This window comes from Oncorhynchus mykiss, chromosome 8, assembly GCF_057628025.1.
Source record: "Oncorhynchus mykiss isolate SJ-2025 chromosome 8, ASM5762802v1, whole genome shotgun sequence".
Lineage (NCBI taxonomy): Eukaryota > Metazoa > Chordata > Actinopteri > Salmoniformes > Salmonidae > Oncorhynchus > Oncorhynchus mykiss.
This window is the reverse complement of record NC_143029.1, coordinates 79,061,074-79,073,827: the sequence shown is the minus strand read 5'-3', so window position 1 is coordinate 79,073,827 and position 12,754 is coordinate 79,061,074. Positions and strand designations below refer to the sequence as shown.

Below are 12,754 nucleotides of genomic sequence, written 5' to 3'. Positions count from 1 at the left end.
GCTTTCAAAAATGTATAAATTGTCTATAGATTAGCCTACTTGTTTTAAGCTTTTACCTTGCATATTTCATTATCCTGCTTAAAATGACCAGACAGAGCAAGCGTATTACAATAATTATAGCCTAAAACCCTCACCAAGAAAGCATGGCGCTATCTGTACTATTGTGAGCCAACCTAGCGCCACCAACCTGCGTTTCATTGGGTGTTACGCACCCCAAGTGGAGTTACGTCGTCTAGGGTTAGTGAAAAAACGCAACACATGGCTTACAGTAGAGTAGTACAATAACAAATCAATAGACATTTGTTATTTAGAGAACTGGGATATGAGTGGTCGCGAGCGCAGTAGAAACCGAACCTGGTCGTTGGATTCGGACCTTGACTCGCGTGCGTCCCAGACAGGTATGGAAACAATGATTTGGAGCTCACTCAGTCGTGGTGGGACTCGCACGGGTACCTAGGCTACAGCTTTGGAAGTTATGCTTTTCTTTGAATAAGAAAGCTTAGATTAAAGTTGACGTCACTAAACCATGTCAAACTGGTAAAGTAGCCTACATTCGATATAGCTTGTCATTTTTTTAATAGGGACGCCTGTGATGGGGACAATTTGTTTGCTGTGCTGCAATAACTGCTACAAAACCACTGAATAAAGGTAATAAAGTGATAGACAAATAGTTTTCTACTACTGTAGTATTTCTGCCTTCCTATACCAAGTGGGCAGTTCGTCAGGGGGTCTTGAGGAGGACAAGGAGGTCGCCTCGCAAGCTGTACTGTTCTTCATCAATGGTTCGAGGAGAGGTGCAGTGCACCTGTGCTCGAGTATAGCCGAGATACTGCGCGAGAATCAACGGTGAGAACCATAGGCTTGTTGTATCAAACAAATTCCCACTGTCACATGCCTGATTCACACCAGTTTTCAGCTGCCTCCTCCATGAGAAAGTTAACCATTTACTGTTTCGGTTGAGTTTGTCTGACCTTTGCTTAACTCTGCTGTGTGTGTGTGTGCGCCTCCTCTCATATCTTAGTCTGCACAGGACCGTAGAGGTCCAAAGGGCCCGAATAGAGGAGCTGATGTGCTCTCTGTCCACTGCTCCGGCTGCTCCCGTGGGTCCCTTAGATTCCAACAGATCCCAGACCAACTCCACCTCTCCCTTCTCCTGCCTCCCCTCCGTCTCTCTCGCCGCCTCCTCCCCCTACCTCCCCTCTCCCCCAGCCAGTGTCTCCCCCAGTGTGTCCTCCATATACAGCTCTGGGAGGGGCAGCCTGTGCTCTAACACCACACCCCCCTGCCTCCCCCCTCTATCCTTTAGCACCACACCCCCCTGCCTCCCTCCTCTGGTCCCCCTTCACAACCTCACCCCTCAGAGGAGACAGGTATGTATGACACACATGATCTCTCTCACAAGTCAACACTCACGTAAAGGTATACACACAAACTACCCCACCCTCTCTCTCTCTGTGTCAGACAGCAGTTCTGCCCTGTGTGAAAGAGTATGAGAAGGAGGATCCAGGAGAAAAGGAGAAGAGAGGAAAGGAAGGCAGGAGAGGAGATGAGAGGGTGAAGAAGAGAGGGGGAGAAAAGAGACAAGAAGACAACAGACTTACTCTACCCTCTGTAGAAGAAGATCTGGGATCACAACCCTTACCCATCATGCCTCACTCCTCCCATAGTGACAGCAATCCCAGAGAAAGAGGTGTAAATTGTTTTACATAATGAAGCAGTGCTTTGAATTGGAATGTCTGTTTTATTCATAGCAATTATGACCAAGGAGAATGTGAAGTTTCAGTCTGTCTTTGCTGTGTGCTCACCATGTCAGGACATTGTGTGTGTTTGTGTTTCAGTCAGGAGGAGGGAGAAGGGCAACCTGTCGTCTGAGCAGGGTGGACAGACATCAGACCGAAAACACACGCTGAAGGCTGGACCTCATTATCATACTTCACAATGGACACATGAGGATGTCACAGCCTTTATGATGAGCTGTTTTTGTGGTAGTTTGTTTTTTGTCATTGATATTGTTGTTGTTTGTGAGCAGAAAAGAGAGAATGTCCTAAGGAGAAGTGCCTCATGTGGACCTCTGAGGGGAGAGATGGAGGAGACAAAAGAGGAGGAGAGGTGGTGTCTGGCCCCAGACTGTCCTGACTCCTCGTCCACAGTCCAAGCAGCAGGAGGGCTGGACCCCAGGGCATTAACCACCAGGTACACTTCTATTCTTGCTTTAGTTTCTCTTCTGTGTATTACCGTATTATACTGTATTAATGACTCATTTCACAATAATTGTGATTTAAAGAACTTAACTGTGTGTGGTGCGTATGTCCGTTCGTGCATGCATGTGCATATCAGGAAGAAGCACCGCCTGTGTGTGAATGACCGTGTAGTGCTGGAGAGGAGGAGGAGAGGAGAGGAGAGGAGAAGAGGAGCTGTGAGGTTCATCGGACCACTGGAAAACACTGAGTCTACAGACATCTATATCGGAGTGGAATTGGACACAGCCAGTGAGTTTGTGTGTGTGTGTGCAGTGTGTGTGTTTAGGGTGTGTGTGAATATCTGGCATTCTCATCACCATGACAACTGTGACAGTAACACCAAAGATACTGGTAAATAAGGCCTGGATTCAATCAGATCGAGCATTAACCAGCATTGGTCGACATCCGCATAGCAGATGTTTTGGCGGTGTTGGAGGTGTAACTGTGGTATGAGCTGAAATATAGGTGAGCGGCTGCTCTTGTCTGTCACAAACCACCCCCTTATTATCCCTACTGCGTTCGTTCAAAACAGTGCTAGAAAGTTTAGGCTCTATCGATGTTAGAAATAATTATTCTCAAATATCAAACCATTGATGTTAGGCAACTGCATGTTTTCATGCACCCTAGACACACTGCAATTTGCATACCGCCTCAATAGATCCACAGACGATGCAATCGCCATCACACTGCACACTGCCTTTTCCCATCTGGACAAGAGGCATAACTATGGAAGAAGGTCAAGGTATCACAAAGCCCTGACCTCAATCCTATAGAAAATGTGTTGGCAGAACTGAAAGTGCGTGCGAGCAAGGAGGCCTACAAACCTGACTCAGTTACACCAGCTCTGTCAGGAGGAATGGGCCAAAATTCACCAACTTATTGTGGGAAGCTTGTGGAAGGCTACCCAAAACGTTTGACCCAAGTGAAACAATTTAAAGGCAATGCTACCAAATACTAATTGTGTGTATGTAAACGTCTGACCCACTGGGAATGTGATGAAAGAAATAAAAGATGAAATAATTAATAATTTCAAATATTATTCTGACATTTCACATTATTAAAATAAAATGGTGATCCCAAATGACCTAAAACAGGGCATTTTTTCTAGGATTAAATGTCAGGAATTGTGAAAAACTGAGTTTAAATGTATTTGGCTAAGGTGTAGGTAAATCATTTTCTGGAATTTTCCAAGCTGTGTAAAGGCACAGTCAACTTAGTGTATGTAAACTTCTGACCCACTGGAATTGCGATACAGTGAATGCATCTGTCTGTAAACAATTGTTGGAAAAATTACTTGTCGTAGATGTCCTAACCGACTTGCCAAAACTATAGTTTGTTAACAAGAAATTTGAGGAGTTGTTGAAAAAGGAGTTTTAATGACTCCAACCTAAGTGTATGTAAACTTCCGACTTCAACTGTATATGCATACACACACACACTCTGACATCGCTCGTCCTATATTTCTTAATTACCTTTTATTTTTAGATTTGTGGGTATTGATGTGTATTGTTAGATACTACTGCACTGTTGGAGCTAGGAATACAAGCAATTCATTAAACCCGCAATAACATCTGCTAAATATATTTATACGACCAATAACATTTGGATGGTGTGATTTATCCGTCAAGTTGGAGTGTTTGAACTTGTAATGAGGCTGCATGAACTTCTAATGCAGTTGTTTGGGATTTGTCAGATTATAGCCGCGTGGGGTTTGGTGGCATTCCAACGGCAGTATCCGTGATAAGGTAACGCAACGAGCCGCTTGTGGGTTTGACAGCTCTAACGCAGTTCTACCACCACACACAGCCAACAACGCTATGTGGATGTAAAAATTGTCAATCTGATTGAACCTAGCTCTAACCCAAGATTTATCATTGGGGTCGTTTCCAATGGGAGCAAATGAAGCATAGTGGGCAGAACAAGCAAGAAGGTGGGCAGAGCCAAGCACAAGTGAGATCTTATTGGTGCATTTTAGCAATGATTTGCATATTTCCATTAGGCGTTCCGCCTAGTGTGAGTGTGCAATAACTCAATTCACCCTAAAAAAAAACTTTGGCAAAGGGTTAAGTCTATAAAACTTTGCTCTCAGTTCTTAACAGATTATCGTTTTGTAAACAGAAAACTGTATTGAGATTGTGCTCATTTTTTATCATCGATGAAACATTCAATGTCGGTCAAGTTTCATCTCCTCCCACTTCGCGCCACTGGACTTCCTCTCATCACCATATTTGGTGGTGAGTGGGGCTTCTAAACAGATGCTTCAGATGTATGCCCCTTGTGATGTGGCTCTAGCCTTTTGGGGGCCCACCACGCCGGGCAAAACAAGTCAGTTCGTCAAATGTTCTGCCCCGGTCAACTATAAGTGCTGTTATTGCGAAGTGGAAACATCTAGGAGCAACAACGGCTCAGCCGCAAAGTATTAGGCCACACAAGCTAACAGAATGGGACTGCAGAGTGCTGAAGTGTGTAAAGTGTCTGTTCTCGGCTGCAACACTCACTACCGAGTTACAAACTGCCTCTGGAAGCAACGTCAGCACAATAACTGTTTGTCAGGAGCATCCTAAAATAGGTTTCCATGGCCGAGCAGCTGCACACAAGACTGAGATCACCATGCACAATGCCAAACGTCGGCTGGAGTGGTGTAAAACTCACGCCATTGGACTCTGGAGCAGTGGAAACGCGTTCTCTGGAGTGATCAATCACGCTTCACCATCTGGCTGTCCGACGGACAAATCTGGGTTTGGCGGATGCCAGGAGAACACTACCTGCCCCAATGCATAATGAATGGCACTGGAGGAGATGGCTGCCGTTTTACGGTCCCCTAACCAATTGTGCTAATGTGTTTCTTTTGGGGCCGAAAAGAGCTTCTAGATATCAGGCCAGCGATTATTCACCCCGTACTGGAGGAATACGTTTTCTTTAACAAGTCGGACACAAGGATTTACTTAAGACGCCTGACAAGGCCCTAATCCCCATCATTCGCAAGAGAAAGAGACAGAGATATTGGGGACGGAGGTCTGGGTGTCTTGTAAGGGTACGACAGCCAGTGGGTAATCTCCCTTTACCATCAGTCCTATTAGCCAACGTACAATCAATCGATAATAAAATAGACAAACCACGGTCACGTATATCCTACCAACGGGACATTAATAACTGGAATATCTTATGTTTCACCGAGTTGTGGCTGAACAACGACATGAATAACATACAGCTGGTGGGTTTTACGCTTTTTCAGCAGGATAGAACAGCGACCACTGGTAAGACAAGGGGTGGTGGTCTATGTATATTTGTAAACAGCTGGTGCACAAAATCTAAGGAAGTCTCAAGGTTTTTCTCACCTGAGGTAGAGTATCTCATGATAAGCTGTAAACGACACTATTTACCAAGAGTTTATCTATATTCTTCGTAGCTATTTACTACCACAACCCGATGCTTGCACTAAGACCGCACTCAATGAGGGAAACCGGTTTACCTAATTTCGACCGGCTTGTTAAATGTTCAACCAGAAGGAAACAACTCTAGACCACCTTTACTCCACACACAGAGATGCTTACAAAAATCTCCCTCGCCCTCTATTTGGCAAATCTGACCATAAGTCTATCCTCCTGATTCCTGCTTACAAGCAAAAATTAAAGCAGGAAGCACCAGTGACTCGGTCAATAAAAAAAGTGGTCAGATGAGGCAGATGCTAAGCTACCGGACTGTTTTGCTAGCACAGACTGGAATAAGTTCTGGGATTCTTCCAATGGCATTGAGGAGTACACATCAGTCACTAGCTTCATTAATAACAGCATTGATGACGTCGTCCCCACAGTGACCATACGTACATAACCCAATCAGAAGCCATGGATTACAGGCAACATCCGCACTGAGCTAAAGGGTAGAGCTGATGCTTTCATGGAGCGTGACTCCAACCCGGAAGCTTGTAAGATATTCCGCGATGCCCTCTGACAAACCATCAAATGGGCAAAACGTCAATACAGGACTAAGACTGAATCGTACTACACTGGCTCCGATGATCGTCGGATGTGGCAGGGCTTGCAAACTACAACAGACTACAAATAGAAGCACAGCCGCAAGCTGCCCAGTAACACGAGTCTACCAGATGAGCTAAATTACTTCTGTGTACGCTTTGAGGCAAGCAACACTGAAACATGCAAGAGAGCATCAGCTGTTCCTGACGACTGTGATCACGCTCTCCACAGCCGATGTAAGACCTTTAAACAGGTCAACATTCACAAGGCCGCAGGGCCAGATGGATAACCAGCATGCGTTGACCAACTGGCAAGTGTCTTCTCTGACATTTTCAACCTGTCCCTGACTGAGTCTGTAATACCAACATGTTTCAAGCAGACCACCATAGTCCCTGTGCCCAAGAACACTAAGGTAACCTGCCTAAATGACTACCGACTCGTAGCACTCACGTCTGTAGCCATGAAGTGCTTTGAAAAGCTGGTCATGGCTCACATCAACACCATTATCCCAGAAACCCTAGACCCACCCAATTTGCATACCAACTCAACAGATCCACAGATGATGCAATCTCTATTGCACTCAACACTGCCCTTTCCCACCTGGACAAAACAAACACCTATGTGAGAATGCTATTCATTGACTACAGCGCAACGTTTAACACCATCGTGCCCTCAAACCTCATCACTAAGCTAAGGACTAAACACTTCCCTCTGCAACTGAATCCTGGACTTCCTGATGGACCGCCCCCAGGTGGTAAGGGTAGGTAACAACACATCTGCCACACTGATCCTCAACACGGGGGCCCCTCGGGTGTGTGCTCAGTCCCCTCCTGCACTCATGATTGCATGGCCAGGCACGACCCCAGCACTCATCAAGTTTCCCGATGACACAACAGTGGTAGGCCTGATCACCGACAACAATGAGACAGCCTATAGGGAGGGAGGAGGTCAGAGACCTGGCCGTGTGGTGCAAGGACAACAACCTCTCCCTCAACGTGATCAAGACAAAGGAGATGACTGTGGACTACAGGAAAAGGAGGACTGAGCACGGCCCCATTCTCATCGACGGGGCTGCAGTGGAGCAGGTTGAGAGCTTCAAGTTCCTTGGTGTCCACATCACCAACAAACTATCATTGTCCAAACACACCAAGACAGTCATAAAGAGGGCACGACAAAACCTATTCCCCCTCAGGAGACCGAAAAGATCTGGCATGGGTCCTCAGATCCTCCTCAAAAGGTTCTACAGCTGCACCATTGAGAGCATGACTGGTGATGACTGGTTGCATCACTGCCTGGTATGGCAACTGCTCGGCCTCCGACCGCAAGGGACTACAGACTGTAGTGCGTACGGCCCAGTACATCACTGGGGCCAAGCTTCTTGCCATCCAAGATCTCTATGCCAGGCGGTATCAGAGGAATGTCATAAAATTGTCAGACTCCAGCCACCCTAGTCACAGACTACTACCCAGACTATTTGCATTGCCCCTTCCCCCATTCTTACACTGCTGCTACTCTGTTTATTATCTATGTATAGTCACTAACTCTACCTACATATTACCTCAATTACCTCGACTAACTGGTGCCCCGGCACATTGACTCTGTACCGGTACCCCCTGTATATAACCTCCACATTGACTCTGTTCCCCGGTACCCCCTGTATATAGCCTCCACATTGACTCTGTTCCCCGGTACCCCCTGTATATAGCCTCCACATTGACTCTGTTCCCTGGTACCCCCTGTATATAGCCTCCACATTAACTCTGTTCCCCGGTACCCCCTGTATATAGCCTCCACATTAACTCTGTTCCCTGGTACACCCTGTATATAGCCTCCACATTGACTCTGTTCCCTGGTACACCCTGTATATAGCCTCCACATTAACTCTGTTCCCTGGTACCCCCTGTATATAGCCTCCACATTAACTCTGTTCCCTGGTACACCCTGTATATAGCCTCCACATTGACTCTGTCCCCTGGTACCCCCTGTATATAGCCTCCACATTAACTCTGTTCCCTGGTACCCCCTGTATATAGCCTCCACATTGACTCTGTTCCCTGGTACCCCCTGTATATAGCCTCCACATTAACTCTGTACCAGTACCCCCTGTATATAACCTCCACATTGACTCTGTTCCCTGGTACCCCCTGTACAGTGCCTTGCGAAAGTATTCGGCCCCCTTGAATCAAAAACTGAAAAATTGGGCGTGCAAAATTATTCAGCCCCTTTACTTTCAGTGCAGCAAACTCTCTTCAGAAGTTCAGTGAGGATCTCTGAATGATACAATATTGACCTAAATGACTAATGATGATAAATACAATCCACCTGTGTGTAATCAAGTCTCCGTATAAATGCACCTGCACTGTGATAGTCTCAGAGGTCCGTCAAAAGCGCAGAGAGCATCATGAAGAACAAGGAACACACCAGGCAGGTCCGAGATACTGTTGTGAAGAAGTTTAAAGCCGGATTTGGATACAAAAAGATTTCCCAAGCTTTAAACATCCCAAGGAGCACTGTGCAAGCGATAATATTGAAATGGAAGGAGTATCAGACCACTGCAAATCTACCAAGACCTGGCCGTCCCTCTAAACTTTCAGCTCATACAAGGAGAAGACTGATCAGAGATGCAGCCAAGAGGCCCATGATCACTCTGGATGAACTGCAGAGATCTACAGCTGAGGTGTGTGACTCTGTCTATAGGACAACAATCAGTTGTATATTGCACAAATCTGGCCTTTATGGAAGAGTGGCAAGAAAGCCATTTCTTAAAGATATCCATAAAAAGTATTGTTTAAAGTTTGCCACAAGCCACCTGGGAGACACACCAAACATGTGGAAGAAGGTGCTCTGGTCAGATGAAACCAAAATTGAACTTTTTGGCAACAATGCAAAATGTTATGTTTGGTGTAAAAGCAACACAGCTGAACACACCATCCCCACTGTCAAACATGGTGGTGGCAGCATCATGGTTTGGTTCTGCTTTTCTTCAGCAGGGACAGGGAAGATGGTTAAAATTGATGGGAAGATGGATGGAGCCAAATACAGGACCATTCTGGAAGAAAACCTGATGGAGTCTGCAAAAGACCTGAGACTGGGACGGAGATTTGTCTTCCAACAAGACAATGATCCAAAACATAAAGCAAAATCTACAATGGAATGGTTCAAAAATAAACATATCCAGGTGTTAGAATGGCCAAGTCAAAGTCCAGACCTGAATCCAATCGAGAATCTGTGGAAATAACTGAAAACTGCTGTTCACAAATGCTCTCCATCCAACCTCACTGAGCTCGAGCTGTTTTGCAAGGAGGAATGGGAAAACATTTCAGTCTCTTGATGTGCAAAACTGATAGAGACATACCCCAAGCGACTTACAGCTGTAATCGCAGCAAAAGGTGGCGCTACAAAGTATTAACTTAAGGGGGCTGAATAATTTTGCACGCCCAATTTTTCAGTTTTTGATTTGTTAAAAAAGTTTGAAATATCCAATAAATGTCGTTCCACTTCATGATTGTGTCCCACTTGTTGTTGATTCTTCACAAAAAAATACAGTTTTATATCTTTATGTTTGAAGCCTGAAATGTGGCAAAAGGTCGCAAAGTTCAAGGGGGCCGAATACTTTCGCAAGGCACTGTATATAGCCTCCACATTGACTCTGTTCCCCGGTAACCCCTGTAAATAGCCTCCACATTGACTCTGTTCCCTGGTACCCCCTGCATAAAGCCTCACTATTGTTTTACTGCTGCTGTTTAATTATTTGATACTTTTATTTTCTACTTAACACTTCTTTTCTTAAAGCTGCATTGTTAGTTAAGGGCTTGTAAGTAAGCATTTCACTATAAGGTCTACGTACTCGGCGCATGTAACAAATAAATAAAATAAATAAAAAAACTGGTGGAGTAATAATGGTCTGGGGGCTGTTTTTCGTGGTTCGGACTAGTTCCCTTAGTTGCAGTGAAGGGAAATCTTAACGCTACAGCATGCAATAACATTCTAGATGATTCTGTGGCAACAGTTCGGGAAGGCCCTTTCCTGTTTCAGCATGACAATGCCCACGTGCACAAAGTGAGGTCCATACAGAAATGGTTTGTAGATCGGTGTGGAAGAACTTAACTGGACTGCACAGAGCCCTGACCTCAACCCCATCGAACAGCTTTGGGATTAATTAGAACCCCGACTGCAAGCCAGACCTAATCGCCCAACCTCACTAATGCTCTTGTGACTGAATGGAAGCAAGTCCCCGCAGAAATGTTCCAACATCTAGTGGAAAACCTTCCCAGAAGAGTGGAGGCTGCTATAGCAACAAAGGTGGGACCAACTCCATATTAATGCCCATTATTTTGGAATGAGATGTTCGATGAGCAGGTGTCCACATGCTTTTGGTCATGAAGTGTATCAGAGTGAGAGTGACTAACAAATTCAATGGGGGTCCTTTGGAGTTCAGGGCCCCTGGGCACATGCCCTGCATGCCTGGTCGGTATTCGGCTATGATTACAAGTTTAGATAGCTGGCTAGATTCATTTACCAATCTAAAAATTGTCAGCTGACATGGCGACTGACATAAGAAAAAGATTTCTGATGCACAAACACACATTGAACTTGCACATTGTGTGTTCTACTATTTTAACTCTCAACAGTATGTTGAGACCTCGACTGAGCTTCTAATTTTTAAAATAATACTTATACATTTATTACTTTGGGGGCCCCCTAGCTGCCCGGGGCCCTAAGTGACCGCTTATGTTGCTTATTCCTGGAGCCAGCCCTGGTAACACCTCTTCCTATTCAACTTTAGGTGGAGAAAATGAAGGCAGTCTCCATGGTAACAGGTACTTCAGGTGTAAGCCCAACCATGGAACATTCACCACCATCACAGGGATCAGAAAGGTGAGCGTTCACCACACACACAATATGTAGAAAGGCTGGTAGTTAATTAGTTGATTAATTAATGACTAAACTACTAGCAGGCCTACATTAATAGTAATAATGTAACTGTCACTACAGTAATAGTGATATTATGTAATATCATTTCTCCCCACCACAGCTCTCTCGATCATCCCACTCCAAGTCTAGAAGCTCCAAACCTCCAGAGGAGGGTGACTCTAGTGACTCTGGGCCAGGGAGCTCTGCAGTGGCAATAGGGAGGAGCAGCCAGAGCGTTGGGAGCAGGAACGGGCTCAGAAGGACCTGGAACCAGATGGACATTAGAGCTCAGGTCCATTCAGAGCCAGGAGGACCCAGAGACAAGACTACCGTGGAGAACCCTGGACTGGACTGACATTACACCATCACTTACCCCTGGACTGGCCTGACACTCCTCTCCTAATCCCTCAATCCACAGCCTTACATTTTCCCCTTTCTCTCCTGACGAGTGTTTACTCACTAGGCAACATGCTGAAGAAGCCTTCTTCAATCATCCAGCATGTAACTATAGAGAGGACTTGTTTTAGTATGGGCAGCACCATTGAGGACTTCAACTGGGTGGGACCTCCTATGGGTTAAGGAAGGATCACATAATTCCATCCAGGTCATCAGGAGGGATCAGCCAATTAATTAAACTAGTGAGGAAACATTCCTTAACTCCAGGTGGCAGTAAATCTCCAACCTTGGCTTTTTACCTGTTCAAACAACACACTCTAGGTGGCAGTATGCACCCTTTTTGCCATCTCGTAGATGAAAGTTGACTAGTTCAAAATGGAGATGCTCACAGACGTCATAATGGAACGATGCAAAGTTATCCAAGTCTATGGTTGTAACTGACCTCCCAGCCTTTTGACAAATGGCATCTGTCTGCCATGCTTTCATCAGGTGTGACTGACCACTACGGCATCTGACCGATCCAAGTCTTGGATCAGGAAAAACTTTTCTAGATAAACGTGTGTTGTCTGTGGGAGACATTATGCGCACAAACCAAAGGCGGTGACCTTGGTAGGGCAATCTTTATTGCATATGAATGACAGGACCTGACATTGCCTCCCATTCATTCTCGTATCTGTATGTATCAGACAGTGGTGAAACCAGTTTACATGGTGTTCAACTGCTGTGGCTCCTGTTTATGGTCTGTTTAATGCTCCAGTCTTCCAATATAAACACTTACATTCAGTACACTACCAATATGCTGTAATAACTCCTTATGACACCTGTTACGCAGGCCTTATGACAGACTTCAAGTAAAGTGTTAGTGAAGAGAGCCTTCATCAAACTGCGCTTTTCCTTCATATAGAACAGTTTTATACAACTTTATATATATGACACATGGTTTCCAGACTACTAATAAACATTGCTGTGGTAAAACAGTTTGACGTTATTGGAACTCCTGGCATACAGAAGCATTATTCTTCTCACCACAGTGGATTGTACACTTCAAAGGGCCACTAAAGAGTAGGCTATACACTTCAGGGCCCTAGAGTGTTCCTGTTCGCACGGGTCTGCACTATCTGTACCTGAGGTAGCTCATACAGATAGATCTTAACTAAAAGCCACATCTACATAGCAGCAAAATAAAATAAAAAACATTTTGTAGCACAAATGAACAAGGAGACATGAGAA

At 45.2% G+C, this 12,754-nt stretch overlaps 1 protein-coding gene across 2 annotated transcripts; it reads left to right on the top strand.

Moving 5' to 3' along the window:
* The first annotated feature begins 116 nt into the window (after positions 1-116).
* Positions 117-12,499, top strand: LOC110530667 (uncharacterized). 2 transcript variants are annotated; one of them, XM_021613892.3, is made up of 8 exons: positions 117-398; positions 711-846; positions 1,022-1,370; positions 1,462-1,690; positions 1,839-2,193; positions 2,338-2,489; positions 11,001-11,092; positions 11,250-12,499. In XM_021613892.3, exons 1-8 carry the CDS (start codon positions 323-325, stop codon positions 11,481-11,483), a joined length of 1,623 nt encoding a protein of 540 aa, XP_021469567.3. In that variant the 5' UTR covers positions 117-322; the 3' UTR covers positions 11,484-12,499. The 2 variants fall into 2 exon arrangements, with proteins under 2 accessions (XP_021469567.3, XP_090038826.1); XM_090182700.1 differs by having other exon boundaries at positions 120-398; positions 1,466-1,690.
* The last annotated feature ends 255 nt before the right edge of the window (positions 12,500-12,754 follow it).

What these genes read in the sequence shown, in the direction of transcription:
- LOC110530667 (XM_021613892.3), top strand. Translation starts at nt 323, where the DNA reads ATGAGTGGTCGCGAGCGCAGTAGAAACCGAACCTGGTCGTTGGATTCG. An exon ending in CTCGCGTGCGTCCCAGACAG is followed by an intron (nt 399 to 710) that starts GTATGGAAACAA and finishes TCCTATACCAAG; the next exon opens with TGGGCAGTTCGTCAGGGGGT. An exon ending in CCATCACAGGGATCAGAAAG is followed by an intron (nt 11,093 to 11,249) that starts GTGAGCGTTCAC and finishes TCCCCACCACAG; the next exon opens with CTCTCTCGATCATCCCACTC.